This window comes from Camellia sinensis, chromosome 3, assembly GCF_055761805.1.
Source record: "Camellia sinensis isolate YWXY chromosome 3, ASM5576180v1, whole genome shotgun sequence".
NCBI lineage: Eukaryota > Viridiplantae > Streptophyta > Magnoliopsida > Ericales > Theaceae > Camellia > Camellia sinensis.
Genome location: NC_138963.1, coordinates 3,887,591 through 3,912,453, shown reverse-complemented (window position 1 = coordinate 3,912,453; position 24,863 = coordinate 3,887,591). Strand labels below are relative to the sequence as shown.

At 38.2% G+C, this 24,863-nt stretch overlaps 4 protein-coding genes and 4 pseudogenes across 5 annotated transcripts; all 8 read right to left on the bottom strand.

Annotated features, from left to right (window-relative positions):
- Positions 1-222: 222 nt before the first annotated feature.
- LOC145820899 (uncharacterized) lies at positions 223-1,451 on the bottom strand (annotated as a pseudogene).
- Positions 1,452-2,754: 1,303 nt separating this feature from the next.
- LOC114287847 (dof zinc finger protein DOF2.4-like) lies at positions 2,755-3,983 on the bottom strand. Its single transcript, XM_082917584.1, has 2 exons — positions 3,933-3,983; positions 2,755-3,732 (listed from the first exon to the last, which is right to left on the bottom strand). Exons 1-2 carry the CDS (start codon positions 3,981-3,983, stop codon positions 2,755-2,757), a joined length of 1,029 nt encoding a protein of 342 aa, XP_082773710.1.
- Positions 3,984-5,269: 1,286 nt separating this feature from the next.
- Positions 5,270-6,497, bottom strand: LOC114287857 (uncharacterized; annotated as a pseudogene).
- Positions 6,498-7,749: 1,252 nt separating this feature from the next.
- LOC145820898 (dof zinc finger protein DOF2.4-like) lies at positions 7,750-8,977 on the bottom strand. Its single transcript, XM_082917583.1, has 2 exons — positions 8,927-8,977; positions 7,750-8,727 (listed from the first exon to the last, which is right to left on the bottom strand). Exons 1-2 carry the CDS (start codon positions 8,975-8,977, stop codon positions 7,750-7,752), a joined length of 1,029 nt encoding a protein of 342 aa, XP_082773709.1.
- Positions 8,978-10,235: 1,258 nt separating this feature from the next.
- LOC114287846 (dof zinc finger protein DOF2.4-like) lies at positions 10,236-11,554 on the bottom strand. 2 transcript variants are annotated; one of them, XM_082917581.1, is made up of 2 exons: positions 11,413-11,554; positions 10,236-11,213 (listed from the first exon to the last, which is right to left on the bottom strand). In XM_082917581.1, the coding sequence occupies exons 1-2, from the start codon at positions 11,461-11,463 to the stop codon at positions 10,236-10,238; spliced, it is 1,029 nt and encodes a 342-aa protein (XP_082773707.1). In that variant the 5' UTR covers positions 11,464-11,554. The 2 variants fall into 2 exon arrangements, with proteins under 2 accessions (XP_082773707.1, XP_082773708.1); XM_082917582.1 differs by having other exon boundaries at positions 10,236-11,210.
- Positions 11,555-12,830: 1,276 nt separating this feature from the next.
- LOC114316129 (uncharacterized) lies at positions 12,831-14,016 on the bottom strand (annotated as a pseudogene).
- Positions 14,017-15,367: 1,351 nt separating this feature from the next.
- Positions 15,368-16,521, bottom strand: LOC145820897 (dof zinc finger protein DOF2.4-like). The gene is made up of 2 exons (XM_082917580.1): positions 16,465-16,521; positions 15,368-16,270 (listed from the first exon to the last, which is right to left on the bottom strand). The coding sequence occupies exons 1-2, from the start codon at positions 16,519-16,521 to the stop codon at positions 15,368-15,370; spliced, it is 960 nt and encodes a 319-aa protein (XP_082773706.1).
- A 1,131-nt stretch (positions 16,522-17,652) lies between these two features.
- On the bottom strand, positions 17,653-19,067 carry LOC114287845 (uncharacterized; annotated as a pseudogene).
- Positions 19,068-24,863: the final 5,796 nt, after the last annotated feature.

Below are 24,863 nucleotides of genomic sequence, written 5' to 3'. Positions count from 1 at the left end.
AATAAAATTAAACCAAAAAAAAAATATCGAAAGCATGAAATACTATCTAGGGTTTTCAGACAAAGTTTTTGAGACAAAGTCCTTAATCCATCATCAAAATCCTCCATCTTGGCCAACTAAATTCAAAACTCCCAAGCTATGACTAAGTATGAAACTTTCATTTCACTTTTCCGAGAAAACTAAGCTTCACCTTGGGGATCACAAGATAGATAGAGAACTTAATCATAGGGGAATCCTAGTGGAAAATGAGCTAAACCCAGAAAGGTCAGTCCAAGTAGAACTAGAACCACTCCAGTACAGGTCATTTCCTGGAATTCCCAAAAACTGCCCTGACAAATTCAACGCTTGAACCTGATTGTCTTACATTTTCACTGAACCGAGTTGATGAGTAGTGAACCCTAAACCCGGCGGCTTTGGCCGGACCTAACTACCCTCACCACCAAAGCCCGAGGGCTCTACACCACCTTGAAATGGGTACAAAACACCTGGAAAATCCAAGCCCACCATCGGGGAAATCTGAGTTGGTTGTTGCAACCGACAGTGCACGATTCCACTGCCACCGCCACCGAGACCAAGTGAACTACTTCCAAGGTGGAAATTCATGTTCATGTCACTTGTAACCACCAAAGGAGCTGAAATTCCACTGTAATTCAACCCGATTTCGCCGTAGTGATGATGATGATGATCAGTGAGTTGACTCAGTGGTGTTGCCATCAATCGGAGTGGTGTAATTTGTGGTGTGAGACCTAATAAACTGGTTGTTCCAACACTAGTAGAAGACGAGATTGTACTTGTTGAACCACTGCTAGTTTGCCCATCACCACCGCCACCGCTGACCGGAGATTTCGAGCTATTACTTCCTCTACTTCTCTTGTTTCTCAGGTAACCACCACGCACAGGAACGTTTCTTAGAGCACCGCCTCATATCCAGTACCTCCGGCAAATCTTGCAAAAGTGCAAAGGCTGAGTGAAGCTGTAGTTGTTGAAGTAGCAAAACTTTGTGTTTGTTGATTCACATCTCGGGCATTTCAGGGCAGCTTCTGGCATGGGTTTGTTGGCCATTCGGGCCCGGTCAGCCACCGAACCAAGCCTGACTGATCCCGAACCACCACCCTGGTGTGGTGGTGGTGGCAGCAGAGGTGCTGGAAGATGAGGGTTTCCATTTCCACTGCTAGTTCCAATTTGAGGATTTTGTTGCTGCTGTGAAACAAAAACAAAAGAAAAAACGAAAACAAAAAAGCAAGAATGAAATCTATATTCAAGAAAAGATATGGGGAAAAATAAAGAAGAGGAGACAAAGAAAAGGGGGAGGAATATAATTTTTTTTCTTCTCTTTTTTGATGCTTTATTGGCAAAGAAGCCATGGATTGAAAAACATATATTGAAGAAAAAACCCTAACTTGTTGCCAGTTGGATGGATCAAGATAAGCTGGGATGGAGGAAAAAACCATGGTTCTTGATATATCTTTCTCACTTTTGTAAAGGTTGATGGGGTTCTTGAAATTATAACGGAGAATCACATCAACACACACACAAGAGGGTTGGCAATATCACTGAATACATGATATTAGATTACTTATATTGTTATTTTGTTAATGATTAAGAATCAATAGTAAATATCCACATAAATGGTGATACAAAAATAATAGCCAAAAAAAGAAAAAAGAAAAAAAAGATTGCATTTAATATTTTTCATTATAACTTACCTATTGTTTTCTTTGTGATCTTAATGCACACATTTGTAACTTGCAAAAGAGAAATCAAGGGGACAATCATGAAAGATGGCCCGGATTTAAGTCAATTCTATGGTAAAATAGTACAAAGAAATAGACAATGTTCAAGATTTGAATTATTATTCAGAATAATAGTGCTTTCAAAAATAAAAAAATAAAAAATTCAAAATACTTATAGAATTACCTACACCTCTGTAACTATTTTCAATGCTGATATTAATTTTCAATAATTGGATAATATTCATGGTATTTTAAGATTTTTTTTTCCCTTTTTATTTTGAAATTTCCAATTTGAATGTCAGCATTTACTATGAATATTGCTTTTGCAGATTTATTCATTAAAATCCTATTCAGGAAATGTTATATTAACAAAGTTTATATATCTTAAAGTGAAAAGTCTATCCCTATGGGTCACAATTATAAAAATGTCATTTTCATATAATTTTATATAAATTTTTCATATAAAAATATGGGTAAATTAGCCAAAAAAGGAAAACAGAAAAAAAAAAGATTGCATATAACATTTTTCATTTGCCGGATATCTGATACAATTCTTGAGGGTTCAAAGATAGAATCTAACTTTATGAGAAACCTAGGAATTGAAGATCAAATGTGAATTTTTGTCAGCACCGAATTCCATAGAAAACATTCAGCCGAATGATATTGATCACTTTTGAAAATTAGGACTTCAACAAAAAAAAAAAAAAAAAAAAAAAAAAAGAAGAAAAAACTCCAATATAAAAACTACTACAACTCAGACATTCATCTATGCAAACAAGCTCAGACGCGAACAAAATAAAATAAAATTAAACCAAAAAAAAAATATCGAAAGCATGAAATACTATCTAGGGTTTTCAGACAAAGTTTTTGAGACAAAGTCCTTAATCCATCATCAAAATCCTCCATCTTGGCCAACTAAATTCAAAACTCCCAAGCTATGACTAAGTATGAAACTTTCATTTCACTTTTCCGAGAAAACTAAGCTTCACCTTGGGGATCACAAGATAGATAGAGAACTTAATCATAGGGGAATCCTAGTGGAAAATGAGCTAAACCCAGAAAGGTCAGTCCAAGTAGAACTAGAACCACTCCAGTACAGGTCATTTCCTGGAATTCCCAAAAACTGCCCTGACAAATTCAACGCTTGAACCTGATTGTCTTTCATTTTCACTGAACCGAGTTGATGAGTAGTGAACCCTAAACCCGGCGGCTTTGGCCGGACCTGACTACCCTCACCAACAAAGCCCGAGGGCTCTACACAACCTTGAAATGGGTACAAAACACCTGGAAAATCCAAGCCCACCATCGGGGAAATCTGAGTTGGTTGTTGCAACCGCCAGTGCTCGATTCCACTGCCACCGCCACCGAGACCAAGTGAACTACTTCCAAGGTGGAAATTCATGTTCATGTCACTTGTAACCACCAAAGGAGCTGAAATTCCACTGTGATTCAACCCGATTTCGCCGTAGTGATGATGATGATGATTAGTGAGTTGACTCAGTGGTGTTGCCATGAATCGGAGTGGTGTAATTTGTGGTGTGAGACCTAATGAACTGGTTGTTCCAACACTAGTAGAAGATGAGATTGCACTTGTTGAACCACTGCTAGTTTGCCCATCACCACCGCCACCGCTGCGCGGAGATTTCGAGCTATTACTTCCTCTGCTTCTCTTGTTTCTCCGGCAACCACCACCCACGGGAAAGCTTCTTAGAGCACCGCCTCTCATCCAGTACCTCCGGCAAGTCTTGCAAAAGTGCCGAGGCTGAGTGAGGCTGTAGTTGTTGAAGTAACAAAACTTTGTGTTTGTTGATTCACATATCGGGCATTTCAGGGCAGCTTCTGGCATGGGTTTGTTGGCCATTCGGGCCCGGTCAGCCACCGAACCAAGCTTGACTGATCCCGAACCATCACCCTGGTGTGGTGGTGGTGGCAGCGGAGGTGGTGGAAGATGAGGGTTTCCATTTCCACTGCTAGTTCCAATTTGAGGATTTTGTTGCTGCTGTGAAACAAAAACGAAACAAAAAACGAAAACAAAAAAGCAACAATGAAAGCTATATTCAAGAAAAGATATGGTGAAAAATAAAGAAGAGGAGACAAAGAAAAGGGGGAGGAATATAATTTTTTTTCTTCTCTTTTTTGATGCTTTATTGGCAAAGAAGCCATGGATTGAAAAACATATATTGAAGAAAAAACCCTAACCTGTTGCCAGTTGGATGGATCAAGATAAGCTGGGATGGAGGAAAAAATCATGGTTCTTGATATATCTTTCTCTCTTTTGTAAAGGTTGATGGGGTTCTTGAAATTATAGTGGAGAATCACATCAACACACACACAAGAGGGTTGGCAATATCACTGAATACATGATATTAGATTACTTATATTGTTATTTTGTTAATGATTAAGAATCAATAATAAATATCCACATAAATGGTGATACAAAAATAATAGCCAAAAAAAGAAAAAAGAAAGAAAAGATTGCATTTAATATTTTTCATTATAACTTACCTATTGTTTTCTTTGTGATCTTAATGCACACAATTGTAACTTGCAAAAGAGAAATCAAGGGTACAATCAGGAAAGATGGCCCGGATTTAAGTCTATTTTATGGTAATATAGTACAGAGAAATAGACAATGTTCAAGATTTGAATTATTATTCAGAATAATAGTGCTTTCAAAAATAAAAAAATAAAAAACTCAAAATACTTATAGAATTACCTACACCTCTGTAAGTTTTTTCAATGCTGATATTTATTTTCAATAATTGGATAATTTTCATGGTATTTTAAGATTTTTTTTTCCCTTTTTATTTTGAAATTTCCAATTTGAATGTCAGCATTTACTATGAATATTGCTTTTGCAGATTTATTCATTAAAATCCTATTCAGAAAATGTTATATTAACAAAGTTTATATGTCCTAAAGTGAAAAGTCTATCGATATGGGTCACAATTATAAAAATGTCATTCTCATATAATTTTATATAAATTTTTCATATAAAAATATGGGTAAATTAGCCAAAAAAAGAAAAAAGAAAAAAAAAAAGATTGCATATAACATTTTTCATTTGCCGGATATCTGATGCAATTCATGAGGGTTCAAAGATAGAATCTAACTTTATGAGAAACCTAGGAATTGAAGATCAAATGTGAATTTTTGTCAGCACGAAATTCCATAGAAAACATTCAGCCCAATGATATTGATCACTTTTGAAAATTAGGACTACAAAAAAAAAAAAAAAAAAAAAACTCCAATATAAAAACTACTACAACTCACACATTAATCTGTGCAAACATGTTCACACACGAACAAAATAAAATAAAATTAAACCAAAAAAAAAATATTGAAAGCATGAAATACTATCTAGGGTTTTCAGACAAACTTTTTGAGACAAAGTCCTTAATCCGTCATCAAAATCCTCCATCTTGGCCAACTAAATTCAAAACTCCCAAGCTATGACTAAGTATGAAACTTTCATTTCACTTTTCCGAGAAAACTAAGCTTCACTTTGGGGATCACAAGATAGATAGAAAACTTAATCATAGGGGAATCCTAGTGGAAAATGAGCTAAACCCAGAAAGGTCAGTCCAAGTAGAACTAGAACCACTCCAATACTGGTCATTTCCTGGAATTCCCAAAAACTGCCCTGACAAATTCAACGCTTGAACCTGATTGTCTTTCATTTTCACTGAACCGAGTTGATGAGTAGCGAACCCTAAACCCGACGGCTTTGGTCGGACCTGACTACCCTCACCACCAAAGCCGAGGGCTCTACACCACCTTGAAATGGGTACAAAACACCTGGAAAATCCAAGCCCACCATCGGGGAAATCTGAGTTGGTTGTTGCAACCGCCTGTGCTCGATTCCACTGCCACCGCCACCGAGACCAAGTGAACTACTTCCAAGGTGGAAATTCATGTTCGTGTCACTTGTAACCACCAAAGGAGCTGAAATTCCACTGTAATTCAACCCGATTTCGCCGTAGTGATGATGATGATGATCAGTGAGTTGACTCAGTGGTGCTGCCACGAATCGGAGTGGTGTAATTTGTGGTGTGAGACCTAATAAACTGGTTGTTCCAACACTAGTAGAAGATGAGATTCCACTTGTTGAACCACTGCTAGTTTGCCCATCACCACCGCCACCGCTGACCGGAGATTTCGAGCTATTACTTCCTCTGCTTCTCTTGTTTCTCCGGCAACCACCACCCACGGCAACGCTTCTTAGAGCACCGCCTCTCTTCCAGTACCTCCGGCAAGTCTTGTAAAAGTGCCGAGGCTGAGTGAGGCTGTAGTTGTTGAAGTAGCAAAACTTTGTGTTTGTTGATTCACATCTCGGGCATTTCAAGGCAGCTTCTGGCATGGGTTTGTTGGCCATTCGGGCCCGGTCAGCCCCCGAATCAGGCCTGACTGATCCCGAACCATCACCCTGGTGTGGTGGTGGTGGCAGCGGAGGTCGTGGAAGATAAGGGTTTCCATTTCCACTGCTAGTTCCAATTTGAGGACTTTGTTGCTGCTGTGAAGCAAAAACAAAACAAAAAACGAAAACAAAAAAGCAAGAATGAAAGCTATATTCAAGAAAAGATATGGTGAAAAATAAAGAAGAGGAGACAAAGAAAATGGGGAGGAATATAATTTTTTTACTTCTCTTTTTTGATGCTTTATTGGCAAAGAAGCCATGGATTGAAAAACATATATTGAAGAAAAAACCCTAACCTGTTGCCAGTTGGATGGATCAAGATAAGCTGGGATGGAGGACAAAACCATGGTTCTTGATATATCTTTCTCTCTTTTGTAAAGGTTGATGGGGTTCTTGAAATTATAGTGGAGAATCACATCAACACACACACAAGAGGGTTGGCAATATCACTGAATACATGATATTAGATTACTTATATTGTTATTTTGTTAATGATTAAGAATCAATAATAAATATCCACATAAATGGTGATACAAAAATAATAGCCAAAAAAAGAAAAAAGAAAAAAAAGATTGCATTTAATATTTTTCATTATAACTTACCTATTGTTTTCTTTGTGATCTTAATGCACACATTTGTAACTTGCAAAAGAGAAATCAAGGGGACAATCATGAAAGATGGCCCGGATTTAAGTCTATTTTATGGTAAAATAATACAGAAATGTTCAAGATTTGAATTATTATTCAGAATAATAATGCTTTCAAAAATAAAAAAATAAAAAACTCAAAATACTTATAGAATTACCTACACCTCAGTAACTATTTTCAATGGTGATATTTATTTTCAATAATTGGATAATTTTCATGGTATTTTAAGATTTTTTTTTTCCCTTTTTATTTTGAAATTTCCAATTTGAATGTCAGCATTTACTATGAATATTGCTTTTGCAGATTTCTTCATTAAAATCCTATTCAGGAAATGTTATATTAACAAAGTTTATATATCTTAAAGTGAAAAGTCTATCCCTATGGGTCACAATTATAAAAATGTCATTCTCATATAATTTTATATAAATTTTTCATATAAAAATATGGGTAAATTAGCCAAAAAAGGAAAAAAGAAAAAAAAAAGATTGCATATAACATTTTTCATTTGCCGGATATCTGATGCAATTCATGAGGGTTCAAAGATAGAATCTAACTTTATGAGAAACCTAGGAATTGAAGAGCAAATGTGAATTTTTGTCAGCACCAAATTCCATAGAAAACATTCAGCCCAGTGATATTGATCACTTTTGAAAATTAGGACTCCAATATAAAGACTACTACAACTCACACATTCATCTATGCAAACATGTTCAGACGCGAACAAAATAAAATAAAATTAAACCAAAAAAAAAAATATTGAAAGCATGAAATACTATCTAGGGTTTTCAGACAAACTTTTTGAGACAAAGTCCTTAATCCGTCATCAAAATCCTCCATCTTGTCCAACTAAATTCAAAACTCCCAAGCTATGACTAAGTATGAAACTTTCATTTCACTTTTCCGAGAAAACTAAGCTTCAGTTTGGCGATCACAAGATAGATAGAGAACTTAATCATAGGGGAATCCTAGTGGAAAATGAGCTAAACCCAGAAAGGTCAGTCCAAGTAGAACTAGAACCACACCAGTACTGGTCATTTCCTGGAATTCCCAAAAACTGCCCTGACAAATTCAACGCTTGAACCTGATTGTCTTTCATTTTCACTGAACCGAGTTGATGAGTAGTGAACCCTAAACCCGGCGGCTTAGGCCGGACCTGACTACCCTCACCACCAAAGCCCGAGGGCTCTACACCACCTTGAAATGGGTACAAAACACCTGGAAAATCCAAGCCCACCATCGGGGAAATCTGAGTTCGTTGTTGCAACCGCCAGTGCTCGATTCCACTGCCACCGCCACCGAGACCAAGTGAACTACTTCCAAGGTGGAAATTCATGTTCATGTCACTTGTAACCACCAAAGGAGCTGAAATTCCACTGTAATTCAACCCGATTTCGCCGTAGTGATGATGATGATGATTAGTGAGTTGACTCAGTGGTGTTGCCATGAATCGGAGTGGTGTAATTTGTGGTGTGAGACCTAATAAACTGGTTGTTCCAACACTAGTAGAAGAGGAGATTGCACTTGTTGAACCACTGCTAGTTTGCCCTTCGCCACCGCCACCGCTGACCGGAGATTTCGAGCCATTACTTCCCCTGCTTCTCTTGTTTCTCCGGCAACCACCACCCACGGGAACGCTTCTTAGAGCACCGCCTCCCATCCAATACCTCTGGCAAGTCTTGCAAAAGTGCCGAGGCTGAGTGAGGCTGTAGTTGTTGAAGTAGCAAAACTTTGTGTTTGTTGATTCACATCTCGGGCATTTCAGGGCAGCTTCTGGCATGGGTTTGTTGGGCATTCGGGCCCGGTCAGCCACCGAACCAAGCCTGACTGATCCCGAAACATCACCCTGGTGTGGTGGTGGTGGCAGCGGAGGTGGTGGAAGATGAGGGTTTCCATTTCCACTGCTAGTTCCAATTTGAGGATTTTGTTGCTGCTGTGAAACAAAAACAAAACAAAAAACAAAAACAAAAAAGCAAGAATGAAAGCTATATTAAAGAAAGATATGGGGAAAAATAAAGAAGAGGAGACAAAGAAAAGGGGGAGGAATATAATTTTTTTTCTTCTCTTTTTTGATGCTTTGTTGGCAAAGAAGCCATGGATTGAAAAACATATATTGAAGAAAAAACCCTAACCTGTTGCCAGTTGGATGGATCAAGATAAGTTGGGATGGAGGAAAAAACCATGGTTCTTGATATATCTTTCTCTCTTTTGTAAAGGTTGATGGGGTTCTTGAAATTATAGTGGAGAATCACATCAACACACACACAAGAGGGTTGGCAATATCACTGAATACATGATATTAGATTACTTATATTGTTATTTTTTTAATGATTTAGAATCAATAATTAATATCCACATAAAAGGTGATACAAAAATAACAGCCAAAAAAAGAAAAAAGAAAAAAAAGATTGCATTTAATATTTTTCATTATAACTTACCTATTGTTTTCTTTGTGATCTTAATGCACACATTTGTAACTTGCAAAAGAGAAATCAAGGGGACAATCATGAAAGATGGCCCGGATTTAAGTCTATTTTATGGTAAAATAGTACAGAGAAATAGACAATGTTCAAGATTTGAATTATTATTCAGAATAATAGTGCTTTCAAAAATAAAAAAATAAAAAACTCAAAATACTTATAGAATTACCTACACCTCAGTAACTATTTTCAATGGTGATATTTATTTTCAATAATTGGATAATTTTCATGGTATTTTAAGATTTTTTTTCCCTTTTTATTTTGAAATTTCCAATTTGAATGTCAGCATTTACTATGAATATTGCTTTTGCAGATTTATTCATTAAAATCCTATTCAGGAAATGTTATATTAACAAAGTTTATATATCTTAAAGTGAAAAGTCTATCCCTATGGGTCACAATTATAAAAATGTCATTCTCATATAATTTTATATAAATTTTTCATATAAAAATATGGGTAAATTAGCCAAAAAAGGAAAAAAGAAAAAAAAAAGATTGCATATAACATTTTTCGTTTGCCGGATATCTGATGCAATTCATGAGGGTTCAAAGATAGAATCTAACTTTATGAGAAACCTAGGAATTGAAGAGCAATGTGAATTTTTGTCAGCACCAAATTCCATAGAAAACATTCAGCCCAGTGATATTGATCACTTTTGAAAATTAGGACTCCAATATAAAAACTACTACAACTCACACATTCATCTATGCAAACATGTTCAGACGCGAACAAAATAAAATAAAATTAAACCAAAAAAAAAAATAGTGAAAGCATGAAATACTATCTAGGGTTTTCAGACAAACTTTTTGAGACAAAGTCCTTAATCCGTCATCAAAATCCTCCATCTTGTCCAACTAAATTCAAAACTCCCAAGCTATGACTAAGTATGAAACTTTCATTTCACTTTTCCGAGAAAACTAAGCTTCAGTTTGGCGATCACAAGATAGATAGAGAACTTAATCATAGGGGAATCCTAGTGGAAAATGAGCTAAACCCAGAAAGGTCAGTCCAAGTAGAACTAGAACCACACCAGTACTGGTCATTTCCTGGAATTCCCAAAAACTGCCCTGACAAATTCAACGCTTGAACCTGATTGTCTTTCATTTTCACTGAACCGAGTTGATGAGTAGTGAACCCTAAACCCGACGGCTTAGGCCGGACCTGACTACCCTCACCACCAAAGCCCGAGGGCTCTACACCACCTTGAAATGGGTACAAAACACCTGGAAAATCCAAGCCCACCATCGGGGAAATCTGAGTTCGTTGTTGCAACCGCCAGTGCTCGATTCCACTGCCACCGCCACCGAGACCAAGTGAACTACTTCCAAGGTGGAAATTCATGTTCATGTCACTTGTAACCACCAAAGGAGCTGAAATTCCACTGTAATTCAACCCGATTTCGCCGTAGTGATGATGATGATGATCAGTGAGTTGACTCAGTGGTGTTGCCATGAATCGGAGTGGTGTAATTTGTGGTGTGAGACCTAATAAACTGGTTGTTCCAACACTAGTAGAAGAGGAGATTGCACTTGTTGAACCACTGCTAGTTTGCCCATCGCCACCGCCACCGCTGACCGGAGATTTCGAGCCATTACTTCCCCTGCTTCTCTTGTTTCTCCGGCAACCACCACCCACGGGAACGCTTCTTAGAGCACCGCCTCCCATCCAATACCTCTGGCAAGTCTTGCAAAAGTGCCGAGGCTGAGTGAGGCTGTAGTTGTTGAAGTAGCAAAACTTTGTGTTTGTTGATTCACATCTCGGGCATTTCAGGGCAGCTTCTGGCATGGGTTTGTTGGGCATTCGGGCCCGGTCAGCCACCGAACCAAGCCTGACTGATCCCGAAACATCACCCTGGTGTGGTGGTGGTGGCAGCGGAGGTGGTGGAAGATGAGGGTTTCCATTTCCACTGCTAGTTCCAATTTGAGGATTTTGTTGCTGCTGTGAAACAAAAACAAAACAAAAAACAAAAACAAAAAAGCAAGAATGAAAGCTATATTAAAGAAAGACATGGGGAAAAATAAAGAAGAGGAGACAAAGAAAAGGGGGAGGAATATAATTTTTTTTCTTCTCTTTTTTGATGCTTTGTTGGCAAAGAAGCCATGGATTGAAAAACATATATTGAAGAAAAAACCCTAACCTGTTGCCAGTTGGATGGATCAAGATAAGCTGGGATGGAGGAAAAAACCATGGTTCTTGATATATCTTTCTCTCTTTTGTAAAGGTTGATGGGGTTCTTGAAATTATAGTGGAGAATCACATCAACACACACACAAGAGGGTTGGCAATATCACTGAATACATGATATTAGATTACTTATATTGTTATTTTTTTAATGATTAAGAATCAATAATTAATATCCACATAAATGGTGATACAAAAATAATAGCCAAAAAAAGAAAAAAGAAAAAAAAGATTGCATTTAATATTTTTCATTATAACTTACCTATTGTTTTCTTTGTGATCTTAATGCACACATTTGTAACTTGCAAAAGAGAAATCAAGGGGACAATCATGAAAGATGGCCCGGATTTAAGTCTATTTTATGGTAAAATAGTACAGAGAAATAGACAATGTTCAAGATTTGAATTATTATTCAGAATAATAGTGCTTTCAAAAATAAAAAAATAAAAAACTCAAAATACTTATAGAATTACCTACACCTCTGTAAGTATTTTCAATGCTGATATTTATTTTCAATAATTGGATAATTTTCATGGTATTTTAAGATTTTTTTTCCCTTTTTATTTTGAAATTTCCAATTTGAATGTCAGCATTTACTATGAATATTGCTTTTGCAGATTTATTCATTAAAATCCTATTCAGGAAATGTTATATTAACAAAGTTTATATATCTTAAAGTGAAAAGTCTATCCCTATGGGTCACAATTATAAAAATGTCATTCTCATATAATTTTATTTAAATTTTTCATATAAAAATTATGGGTAAATTAGCCAAAAAAGGAAAAAAGAAAAAAAAAACGATTGCATATAACATTTTTCATTTGCCGGATATCTGATGCAATTCATGAGGGTTCAAAGATAGAATCTAACTTTATGAGAAACCTAGGAATTGAAGATCAAATGTGAATTTTTGTCAGCACCGAATTCCATAGAAAACATTCAGCCCAATGATATTGATCACTTTTGAAAATTAGGACTTCAACAAAAAAAAAAAAAAAAAAAAAAAACTCCAATATAAAAACTACTACAACTCACACATTCATCTATGCAAACATGCTCAGACGCGAACAAAATAAAATAAAATTAAACCAAAAAAAAAAATATTGAAAGCATGAAATACTATCTAGGGTTTCTAGACAAACTTTTTGAGACAAAGTCCTTAATCCATCATCAAAATCCTCCATCTTGGCCAACTAAATTCAAAACTCCCAAGCTATGACTAAGTATGAAACTTTCATTTCACTTTTCTGAGAAAACTAAGCTTCACTTTGGGGATCACAAGATAGATAGAGAACTTAATCATAGGGGAATCCTAGTGGAAAATGAGCTAAACCCAGAAAGGTCAGTCCAAGTAGAACTAGAACCACTCCAATACTAGTCATTTCCTGGAATTCCCAAAACCTGCCCTGGCAAATTCAACGCTTGAACCTGATTGTCTTTCATTTTCACTGAACCGAGTTGATGAGTAGTGAACCCTAAACCCGGCGGCTTTGGCCGGACCTGACTACCCTCACCGCCAAAGCCCGAGGGCTCTACACCACCTTGAAATGGGTACAAAAACACCCGGAAATTCCAAGCCCACCATCGGGGAAATCTGAGTTGGTTGTTGCAACCGCCAGTGCTCGATTCCACTGCCACTGCCACTGCCACCGCCACCGCCACCCAGACCAAGTGAACTACTTCCAAGGTGGAAATTCATGTTCATGTCACTTGTAACCACCAAAGGAGCTGAAATTCCACTGTAATTCAACCCGATTTCGCCGTACTGATGACGATGATGATCAGTGAGTTGACTAAATGGTGTTGCCATGAATCGGAGTGGTGTAATTTGTGGTGTGAGACCTAATAAACTGGTTGTTCCAACACTAGTAGAAGATGAGATTGAACTTGTTGAACCACTGCTAGTTTGCCCATCACCACCGCCACCGCTGACCGGAGATTTCGAGCTATTACTTCCTCTGCTTCTCTTGTTTCTCCGGCAACCACCACCCACAGGAACGCTTCTTAGAGCACCGCCTCTCGTCTAGTACCTCCGGCAAGTCTTGCAAAATTGCCGAGGCTGAGTGAGGCTGTAGTTGTTGAAGTAGCAAAACTTTGTGTTTGTTGATTCACATCTCGGGCATTTCAGGGCAGCTTCTGGCATGGGTTTGTTGGCCATTCGGGCCCGGTCAGCCACCGAACCAAGCCTGACTGATCCCGAACCATCACCCAGGTGTGGTGGCGGTGGCAGCGGAGGTGGTGGAAGATGAGGGTTTCCATTTCCACTGCTAGTTCCAATTTGAGGATTTTGTTGCTGTTGTGAAACAAAAACAAAACAAAAAACAAAAACAAAAAAGCAAGAATGAAAGCTATATTCAAGAAAAGATATGGTGAAAAATAAAGAAGAGGAGACAAAGAAAAGGGGGAGGAATATAATTTTTTTTCTTCTCTTTTTTGATGCTTTATTGGCAAAGAAGCCATGGATTGAAAAACATATATTGAAGAAAAAACCCTAACCTGTTGCCAGTTGGATGGATCTAGATAAGCTGGGATGGAGGAAAAAACCATGGTTCTTGATATATCTTTCTCTCTTTTGTAAAGTTTGATGGGGTTCTTGAAATTATAGTGGAGAATCACATCAACACACACACAAGAGGGTTGGCAATATCACTGAATACACGATATTAGATTACTTATATTGTTATTTTGTTAATGATTAAGAATCAATAATAAATATCCACATAAATGGTGATGCAAAAATAATAGCCAAAAAAAGAAAAAAGAAAAAAAAAATTGCATTTAATATTTTTCATTATAACTTACCTATTGTTTTCTTTGTGATCTTAATGCACACATTTGTAACTTGCAAAAGAGAAATCAAGGGGACAATCATGAAAGATGGCCCGGATTTAAGTCTATTTTATGGTAAAATAGTACAGAGAAATAGACAATGTTCAAGATTTGAATTATTATTCAGAATAATAGTGCTTTCAAAAATAAAAAAATAAAAAACTCAAAATACTTATAGAATTACCTACACCTCTGTAAGTATTTTCAATGCTGATATTTATTTTCAATAATTGGATAATTTTCATGGTATTTTAAGATTTTTTTTCCCTTTTTATTTTGAAATTTCCAATTTGAATGTCAGCATTTACTATGAATATTGCTTTTGCAGATTTATTCATTAAAATCCTATTCAGGAAATGTTATATTAACAAAGTTTATATATCTTAAAGTGAAAAGTCTATCCCTATGGGTCACAATTATAAAAATGCCATTCTCATATAATTTTATATAAATTTTTCACATAAAAATATGGGTAAATTAGCCAAAAAAGGAAAAAAGAAAAAAAAAAGATTGCATATAGGATTTTCATTTGCCGGATATCTGATGCAATTCATGAGGGTTCAAAGATAGAATCTAACTTTATGAGAAACCTAGAAATTGAAGATCAAATGTGAATTTTTGTCAGCACCGAATTCCATAGAAAACATTCAGCCCAATGATATTGATCACTTTCGAAAATTAGGACTTCAACAAAAAAAAAAGAAAAGAAAAAACTCCAATATAAAAACTACTACAACTCACACATTCATCTATGCAAACATGCTCAGACGCGAACAAAATAAAATAAATTAAACCAAAAAAAAAAAAATTATTGAAAGCATGAAATACTATCTAGGGTTTTCAGACAAACTTTTTGAGACAAAGTCCTTAATCCATCATCAAAATCCTCCATCTTGGCCAACTAAATTCAAAACTCCCAAGCTATGACTAAGTATGAAACTTTCATTTCACTTTTCTGAGAAAACTAAGCTTCACTTTGGGGATCACAAGATAGATAGAGAACTTAATCATAGGGGAATCCTAGTGGAAAATGAGCTAAACCCAGAAAGGTCAGTCTAAGTAGAACTAGTACCACTCCAATACTAGTCATTTCCTGGAATTCCCAAAAACTGCCCTGACAAATTCAACGCTTGAACCTGATTGTCTTTCATTTTCACTGAACCGAGTTGATGAGTAGTGAACCCTAAACCCGGCGGCTTTGGCCGGACCTGACTACCCTCACCACCAAAGCCCGAGGGCTCTACACCATATTGAAATGGGTACAAAACACCTGGAAAATCCAAGCCCACCATCGGGGAAATCTGAGTTGGTTGTTGCAACCGCCAATGCTCGATTCCACTGCGACTGCCACCGAGACCAAGTGAACTACTTCCAAGGTGGAAATTCATGTTCATGTAACTTGTAACCACCAAAGTAGCTGAAATTCCACTGTAATTCAACCCGATTTCGCCGTAGTGATGATGATGATGATCAGTGAGTTGACTCAGTGGTGTTGCCATGAATCGGAGTGGTGTAATTTGTGGTGTGAGACCTAATAAACTGGCTGTTCCAACACTACTAGAAGATGAGATTGCACTTGTTGAACCACTGCTAGTTTGGCCATCCCCACCGCCACCGCTGACCGGAGATTTCGAGCTTTTACTTCCTCTGCTTCTCTTGTTTCTCCGGCAACCACCACCCACAGGAACGCTTCTTAGAGCACCGCCTTTCATCCAGTACCTCCGGCAAGTCTTGCAAAAGTGCCGAGGCTGAGTGAGGCTGTAGTTGTTGAAGTAGCAAAACTTTGTGTTTGTTGATTCACATCTCGGGCATTTCAGGGTAGCTTCTGGCGTGGGTTTGTTTGCCATTCGGGCCCGGTCAGCCACTGAACCAAGCCTGACTGATCCCGAACCATCACCCTGGTGTGGTGGTGGTGGCAGCAGAAGTGGTGGAAGAAGAGGGTTTCCATTTCCACTGCAAGTTCCAATTTGAGGATTTTGGTGCTGCTGTGAAACAAAAACAAAACGAAAAATGAAAACAAAAAAGCAAGAATGAAATGTATATTCAAGAAAAGATATGGTGAAAAATAAAGAAGAGGAGACAAAGAAAAAGGGAAGGAATATAATTTTTTTTCTTCTCTTTTTTGATGCTTTATTGGCAAAGAAGCCATGGATTGAAAAACATATATTGAGGAAAAAACCCTAATCCGTTGCCAGTTGGATGGATGAAGATAAGCTGGGATGGAGGAAAAAACCATGGTTCTTGATATATCTTTCTCACTTTTGTAAAGGTTGATGGGGTTCTTGAAATTATAGTGGAGAATCACATCAACACACTCACAAGAGGGTTGGCAATATCACTGAATACATGATATTTGATTATTTATATTGTTATTTTCTTAATGATTAAGAATCAATAAAAAATATCCACATAAATGGTGATACAAAAATAATAGCCAAAAAAAGAAAAAAGAAAAAAAAAAAAGATTGCATTTAACATTTTTCATTATAACTTACCTATTGTTTTCCTTATGATCTTAATGCACACATTTGTAACTTGCAAATGAGAAATCAAGAGGACAATCATGAAAGATGGACCGGATTTCAGTCTATTTTATGGTAAAATAGTAAAGAGAAAGAGACAATGTTTAAGATTTGAATTATTATTCAGAATAATAGTGCTTTCAAAAATAAAAAAATAAAAAACTCAAAATACTTAGAGAAATACCCACACCTCTGTAAGTATTTTCAATGCAGATATTTATTTTCAATAATTGGATAATTTTCATGGTATTTTTGGATTTTTTTTTCCTTTTTCTTTTGAAATTTCCAATTTGAATGTCAGCATTTACTGTGAATATTGCTTTTGCAGATTTATTCTTTAAAATCCTACTTAGGTAATGTTATATAAACAAAGTTTATATATCTCAAAGTAAAAAGTCTATCCCCATAGGTCACAATTATAAAAATGTCATTCTCATATAATTTTATATAAATTTTTCATATAAAAATATGGGTAAATTAGCCAAAAAAAAACAATAAACAAAAAAAAAAAAGATTGCATATAGCCTTTTTCATTTGTCGGATATCTGATGCAATTCATGAGGGTTCAAAGGTAGAATCTAACTTTATGCAAACCCTAGGAATTGAAGATCTACTGTGAATTTTTGTCAACACAGAATTCCATAGAAACCATTCAGCCCAATGATATTGATCACTTTTGAAAATTAGGACTTCAATAAAAAGAAAAAAAAAAAGAAAAAAAAAAAAAAACTCCAATATAAAAACTACTACAACTCACACATTCATCCATGCAAACATGCTCAGACGCGAACAAAATAAAATAAAATTAAACCAAAAGAAAAAAATATTGAAAGCATGAAATACTATCTAGGGTTTTCAGACAAACCTTTTGAGACAAAGTCCTTAATCCATCATCAAAATCCTCCATCTTGGCCAACTAAATTCAAAACTCCCAAGCTATGACTAAGTATGAAACTTTCATTTCACTTTTCCGAGAAAACTAAGCTTCACTTTGGGGATCACAAGATAGACAGAGAACTTAATCATAGGGGATTCCTAGTGGAAAATGAGCTAAACCCAGAAAGGTCAGTCCAAGCAGAACTAGAACCACAACAATACTTGTCATTTCCTGGAATTCCCAAAAACTGCTCTGACAAATTCAACTCTTGAACCTGATTGTCTTTCGTTTTCACTGAACCGAGTTGATGAGTAGTGAACCCTAAACCCGGCGGCTTTGGCCGGACCTAACTACCCTCACCACCAAAGCCCGAGGGCTCTACACCACCTTGAAATGGGTACAAAACACCTGGAAAATCCAAGCCCCCCATCGGGGAAATCTGAGTTGGTTGTTGCAACCGCCAGTGCTCGATTCCACTACCACCGCCGCCACCGCCACCGAGACCAAGTGAACTACTTCCAAGGTGGAAATTCATGTTCATGTCACTTGTAACCACCAAAGGAGCTGGAATTCCACTGTATTTCAACCCGATTTCGCCGTAGTGATTATGATAATGATCAGTGAGTTGACTCAGTGGAACTGCCATGAACCAGAGTGGTGGAATTTGTGGTGTGAGACCTAATAAACTGGCTATTCCAACACTAGTAGAAGATGAGACTGCACTTCATGAACCACTGCTAGTTTGCCCATCACCACTGCCACCACTGACCGGAGATTTCGAGCTGTTACTTCCATTACTTCTCTTGTTTCTCCGTCAACCACTGCCCACAGGAACGCTTCTCAGAGCACCACCTCTTGTCCAATACCTCCGGCAAGTCTTGCAAAAGTGTCGAGGCTGAGTGAGGCTGTAGTTGTTGAAGTAGCAAAACTTTGTGTTTGTTGATTCACATGTCGGGCTTTTCAAGGCAGCTTCTGGCATGGGTATGTTCGCCATTCGGGCCCGTTCAGCCACCGAACCAGGCCTGACTGAGCCTGAACCATCACCCTGGTGTGGTGGTGGTGGCAACGGAAGTGGTGGAAGATGAGGGTTTCCATTCCCACTGCCAGTTCCAATTTGAGGATTTTGTTGCTGCTGTGAAACAAAAACAAAACAAAACACGAAAACAAAAAAGCAAGAATGAAATGTATATTCAAGAAAAGATATGGTGAAAAATAAAGAAGAGGAGACAAAGAAAAGGGGGAGGAATATAATTTTTTTTCTTCTCTTTTTGGGTGCTTTATTGGCAAAGAAGCCATGGATTGAAAAACATATATTGAAGAAAAAACCCTAACCCGTTGCCAGTTGGATAGATCAAGATAAGCTGGGTTGGAAGAAAAAACCATGGTTCTTGATATATCTTTCTCTCTTTTGTAAAGGTTGATGGGGTTCTTGAAATTATAGTGGAGAATCACGTCAACACACACACAAGAGGGTTGGCAATATCACTGAATACATGATATTAGATTGTTTATATTGTTATTTTCTTAATGATTAAGAATCAATAACAAATATCCACATAAATGATGATACAAAAATTATTGCCAAAAAAAGGAAAAAGAAAAAAAAGATTGCATATAACATTTTTCATTATTACTTACCTATTGTTTTCTTTGTGATATTAATGCACACATTTGTAACTTGCAAAAGAGAAATCAAGAGGACAATCATGAAAGATGGCCCGGATTTAAGTCTATTTTATGGTAAAATAGTAAAGAGAAAGAGACAATGTTCAAGATCTGAATTATTATTCAGAATAATAGTGCTTTCAAAAAAAAAAACTCAAAATACTTGTAGAAATACCTACACCTCTGTAAGTGTTTTCAATGCTGATATTTATTTTCAATAATTGGATAATTTTCATGGTATTTTATGATTTTCTTTCCCTATTTATTTTGAAATTTCCAATTTGAATGTCAGCATTTACTATGAATATTGCTTTTGCAGATTTATTCATTAAAATCCTATTTAGGTAATGTTATATAATCGAAGTTTATATATCTCAAAGTAGAAAGTCTATCCCCATAGGTCACAATTATAAAAATGTCATTCTCATATAATTTTATATAAATTTTTCATATAAAAATATGGGTAAATTACACTGATCATTCTTAAATTTTAGAGAAAATATAGCAAGTCTAACAATTTTGGCATAATTACCCCTACTCTCTTTTAATAAGGCTAAAAGATCTAAAACCAATGCAGATTGTGAATATATAAGGATATATAAGCTAAAATATACACTTCAGAGTAAAAGAGGTAATAATATCATTTTTCTATCTATATTGCACGGGAAAGAAATAAACCTTCTCGTATAATCCTGTTGATCAAGTCTACGCTCCTCCGTACGTCGTCGCTTTACTCCCTGAAAACACAAACGTGAGCTAGCCGGCGGGTGTGTGTCGGATACCTTTCCGATGCCTAAGTCAGGAAAATAGACAAAGAGACAAAAGCTCTGTCTATTCGGGAATCAAAGTTGTGTTACCTCTCCATTGATGATGTTTGTGAGCTTTTATAGGTTCCGTGTGGCACAATCCAAGTAGGACTCTTACTCCTCCCTGTTGAGTCCTCTTAGGATTCATATTCCTGAAAGATAATTCTTATCTTTCAACACCCCCCTCACTGCTTAAACCAAGTGAGATGGTTTTACCATGGCCGGATTCCAATATGACCGAGGTAAGCAAGGCTATGTTATGCTGAAGAATGGACCGAACTATCCTTAGTTCGGCTCCTCCTTTTACTGCTCTTACTCTGGTTTTTCCTGTACAAACCGTGCTACGCATAGTATTTGCTTAGTCCGTGTTTAACCATTAGCTAGGTTTGACCGAACTATCTGTACCATGCCATGACCGGTCCAACTTTGGCGACCGAGCTATATGTACAATCTCTGACCGATATAACGACATTCTCCTTGGACCGGCCTAACTTTAGGGCTTTCTGGGACCGGATCAATTACCAAGGTTCTGGGACCGGACTAACATAAAAGCCCTTTTACACAGCCTTTCGTATTGTGGCCCATCATCGGCCCATTACCCAGCTCGGCCCAATTTAACTATATAAATTACCCTCTCAATTGCCCCTTAATTCCATCTACAAAGCATGATAGGGATTACCTGTCTATCAGCCAAGTTGAAGTTTTTAAGCCTTTATGGCCGAGCTAAAACCCTTTAGCCTTTCCAGCCGAGCTAAAACTCCTAAGTTTTTCCAGTCGAGCTAAATTCACATCGGACTCTGCTTGTCTGGTCGAAACGTCCCTTCAGCTCTTTGTAACTGAACCGCTTCCCATTCCATATACACGTGGCATGCTCCCATTGGCTGAAGGCAGCTGTCGACGCCGTTTTCGTATTTCGCGAGATTTGAACAGTCCCGCCTTTTTTGTCCTTTTACACAAAACAAACCTCTCACTTTGAATCTACCACTGCATTTTTCCCTTCCTTCACTCTCTCCCTGTGACTATTTCTTCAACTCCAGATCTTGCTGAGTTCGTGTTTTTGGTGCTTTGATCTTCGATTTTTCTGCTACCATCTGGTAAGTAACTCAATCTTCTAACTCTTTTTGGTTGATTTCGCACCTTCTTTGCAATACATTACATGTTTTTTCGAAACACATACTGTCTGCTTCCATGCTTAGCTTCATGTTTTCTGTAAAAACTTAGTAATAGAACCACTTGAATTCAAAAAAGAACATGAGAAACACTATTTTGATCCAAAATAACCACGCAACCGAAGTAAGAAGTTGTTTGCCTTGGTTGTAAGCCTAGTCATAGCTGACAACCGAACTGAAACACCATACTTGTAGCTTTCATAAGTTAAACCTCTGTTAGGATTCAACTTGCCAAGCCATCGAACCGCGCTAAGTCTGCGCAATGCCGTACTAGAGAGCCTCAATGCTGACCGAGCTAAAACTTGGGGCTAGACCAACTTCCTTAGTTTACAAACCGGACTAAGAAAGTTGCCCTGAGTGCTCGACCGAGCTTAATTCCTCCGCCACAACCGAGCTAACGAATCGGATTAGGGTTGTGTAATACACTTGAAGGCCTCAATCCCGACCGGGCTACATTCTGGGGCTAAACCAGCCTTCCTAGTTCAAACCGAACTAAGAGCGCTGCCCCTAGAGGCTCGACCAGGCTAACAAGAGGCTTTGCACAAGGCCAAGATAACAAGCCCTTTATTTAGACCGGACTACCAAGCATCCTGCTGAAACCGCGATAGGACTTGTAACATCTCACAAAGCCGAAGTAGGACTTATTTTATCTTGCTTTTAATTTGTAGCATGGTCCAACGATCTGTGCTTAACACCTTTGTTTTCCACTTTGCAGACTTAGGTTGCCCAGGCACTCCTTTGAGCGCTCAACCGAGCTCCTCAGCCCACTTCCGCAACCGAGCTAACACAGTATAACTTATTTATAACTTAAGAAAAAATGGGTAAATATAGGTTTTTAGTAGAAACACCTGGTGGCATGGCTGAATTCCGAAGGGAGTATAACATCCCTGACGATGTCCACCTTACCCTAGCCGAACAAGATATCACTCCTTGGGGAAACCCCAGCTTTGTTCCCTTCACCCTCCTTTCCATTGTAGAAACCGGCCTACGATTCCCTGTACAACCCTTACTTTGTGAATTCCTTAGGCAAACTGGGATATGCCCTACCCAGCTTTCCACCAACTCATACCGTATAATAAATGGAATAGCCGAGCTAAACCGCCGAGCTGGCATTAACCTCGGTTTAGCCGAAATCTTCCACCAATACTCCATAGGGTCAAAAGAAGATGGCTGGGTCTATTACTTAAGAATACGCCGCCGCCGAGGGAAAATAATAAAGGATACACCGGACAAAGACTTGAATGATGACGATTTTTTCTGGGTATCTGGGAACTTTGAAGATCGCCAAGCCCAGATCCCAGGCCGCAATATAAACTGGAAGAAAGGAACCCCCGGTATAATTACTTCGGTCTCTTTGCATGCTTCTCTTTTGTTTCGGTTTCCTATCCCAGAACCGAACTAACAGTTGTCTTTCTCTACGCAGATTTAGCCCATCTTAAGTCACTGTACAGTTATCTGAATTTGAACACGCTTCGCGCCGCACTACGATATGAAGAGAGAAGTTGGGCCAAGCTTCTGAATTTTGAACCGACATACAGATACACCAGTCGACGCAAAGCCAGAGTAACAGATTTTTTGCTAGAGGACGCCCCTGAACCGGACCCCACTTTACCTCAGATCAATCTTGTCCCTTTGACTGCCGAACAAGAGATGGCCAAAAGGAATACAGTAAGGGCCCTTCTCCCCGAAACAAACAGAGCCGAGGTACCACCACCAAACCAAACCCAGGAAACCGTGGTGGCCCTTCCATCTCAACAACCCTCTTCATCACGTCCAAGCAAGCGCGCCCAGACTAGCCAAACCGAGCAATGCCTTGTTGATGAGGATGAAACCATTCTTCCGCCTAGCCCTCCACCAAGACCTCAACCGGGGCGCTCTGACCGAGCTAGCTCCTCCAAGTGGAAACCCGAACTCACTTTTCAAAATCAAGATATCCAAGACACAGACTTAGTGGTTGCGGAAAAATATCACATGATGGCATTCAACCTTGCCAAGAGTGTGTGCCTCCCAGCCGATATGGAGCACCACAAGAATTTAACCGAGCTAAAGGCCATCCGTTCGGCCACGAAGTCCATGGTTCTTGTAAGTAATATCTTCTATTTAATCTTTCTAATTTGCACAACTCTGATTTCAGTTTGTTCATAAGTCTTTCCATTCTTTTGCAGGCCATGCAGAAGAGTCACATTGCTCATAAGCATGCACTTGAATTATGCAAGACTACAAGGCAAGTCATGGCCGAAGTAAATGAAAAGACTGCCGAGCTGGAGCAAGCCAAGAAGAAGATAGTCGAGCTACAGTCCGAGAATGGCCGTCTGACTGGACTAGTTACCTCGGCCGAAGCAGATAAGCGAAAGGCTGCGGCCTTGATAAAAGACAAGTAGTTGCGAGAGCTGGCCAAACTTGAAGGCAAGAAGAACGCCGAAATAGAGGAGCTAAAAAAGAAGGCAGATGACGCCGAGCTCAAGGGTTTCAAGGAAGGCGAAGCCGCTTACATTCAGCAGTGTAAAGCGACAAAAGATCTCTTCTTCAAGTGCGGTTGGCGCGGGGCCGTGGTGCAGCTCGGTTATGGACCTGAGGCCGAGGTTTTCAATCCTCCTCAGTACTTCATACCGAGCTCACTAGCGGAGTACACTGCTAACCTCCAGAAACAATTCCTTGAGGGTTCAGCTGATGATAAAGAAAACGAGCCAACTGATACCCCGGTTGTCAATGATCTAGCTAATCAATCAACTCGGGCGGAACCCATGGTGGAAGATCTGACCATTGAGCAATCAAATGAAGTCGTTCTTCCAACCGAGACTATACTTGCGACCGAAACCGAGCTCCCGTCTGAAACCAGGCTACGGGTTGATGTTGATGCTGGTTTAGATGCTGAAATAGATGATTTGTTTAATTGATGCTGTATTTTCTTTGCTATATTTTGGTCAAAAGTTTGTAACCAGGCTCAAGTAGGATCCTCCTATATTTGCATGACTTCTGTTTTTGAACTTGTTTTTCTTTTGAATGAATCTCATTTCTCTCTGTACTTTGCGAACTTTGAATGAAGAATCTGTCAACTTTTAGTTCAGTCTTCTGCCATGCTTGCATTTATTTTGTACTCAGACTAATACTTTCTTGCCGAGATAACAATCTCGGTCTTACTCTTGCAAACTAACTGGGTATACCTGCCAACCACTCTTTAGCCGATTTCCTTACTTCGACTGAAGAGTAATAAGAGTTGGTTAAATGCAGCCAACCATTCTTCAGCTGATATCCTTACTTCGGCTAAAGAATACAAAGAGTTGGTTTAATGCAGCCAACCATTCTTCAGCCTATACCCTTACTTCGGCTGAAGAATACAAGGAGTTGGTTTAATGCAGCCAACCATTCTTCAGCCTATACCCTTACTTCGGCTGAAAAGTAACAAGAGTTGGTTTAATGCAGCCAACCATTCTTCAGCCTATACCCTTACTTCGGCTGTAGAGTAAAAAGAGTCGGTTTAATGCAGCCAACCATTCTTCAGCCGATATCCTTACTTCGGCTGAAGAGTACAAAGAGTT

What these genes read in the sequence shown, in the direction of transcription:
- LOC114287846 (XM_082917581.1), bottom strand. Translation starts at nt 11,463, where the DNA reads ATGGTTTTTTCCTCCATCCCAGCTTATCTTGATCCATCCAACTGGCAA. An exon ending in ATCCATCCAACTGGCAACAG is followed by an intron (nt 11,214 to 11,412) that starts GTTAGGGTTTTT and finishes TTTGTTTCACAG; the next exon opens with CAGCAACAAAATCCTCAAAT.
- LOC145820897 (XM_082917580.1), bottom strand. Translation starts at nt 16,521, where the DNA reads ATGGTTTTTTCCTCCATCCCAGCTTATCTTCATCCATCCAACTGGCAA. An exon ending in CCAACTGGCAACGGATTAGG is followed by an intron (nt 16,271 to 16,464) that starts GTTTTTTCCTCA and finishes TTTGTTTCACAG; the next exon opens with CAGCACCAAAATCCTCAAAT.
- LOC145820898 (XM_082917583.1), bottom strand. Translation starts at nt 8,977, where the DNA reads ATGGTTTTTTCCTCCATCCCAACTTATCTTGATCCATCCAACTGGCAA. An exon ending in ATCCATCCAACTGGCAACAG is followed by an intron (nt 8,728 to 8,926) that starts GTTAGGGTTTTT and finishes TTTGTTTCACAG; the next exon opens with CAGCAACAAAATCCTCAAAT.
- LOC114287847 (XM_082917584.1), bottom strand. Translation starts at nt 3,983, where the DNA reads ATGATTTTTTCCTCCATCCCAGCTTATCTTGATCCATCCAACTGGCAA. An exon ending in ATCCATCCAACTGGCAACAG is followed by an intron (nt 3,733 to 3,932) that starts GTTAGGGTTTTT and finishes TTTGTTTCACAG; the next exon opens with CAGCAACAAAATCCTCAAAT.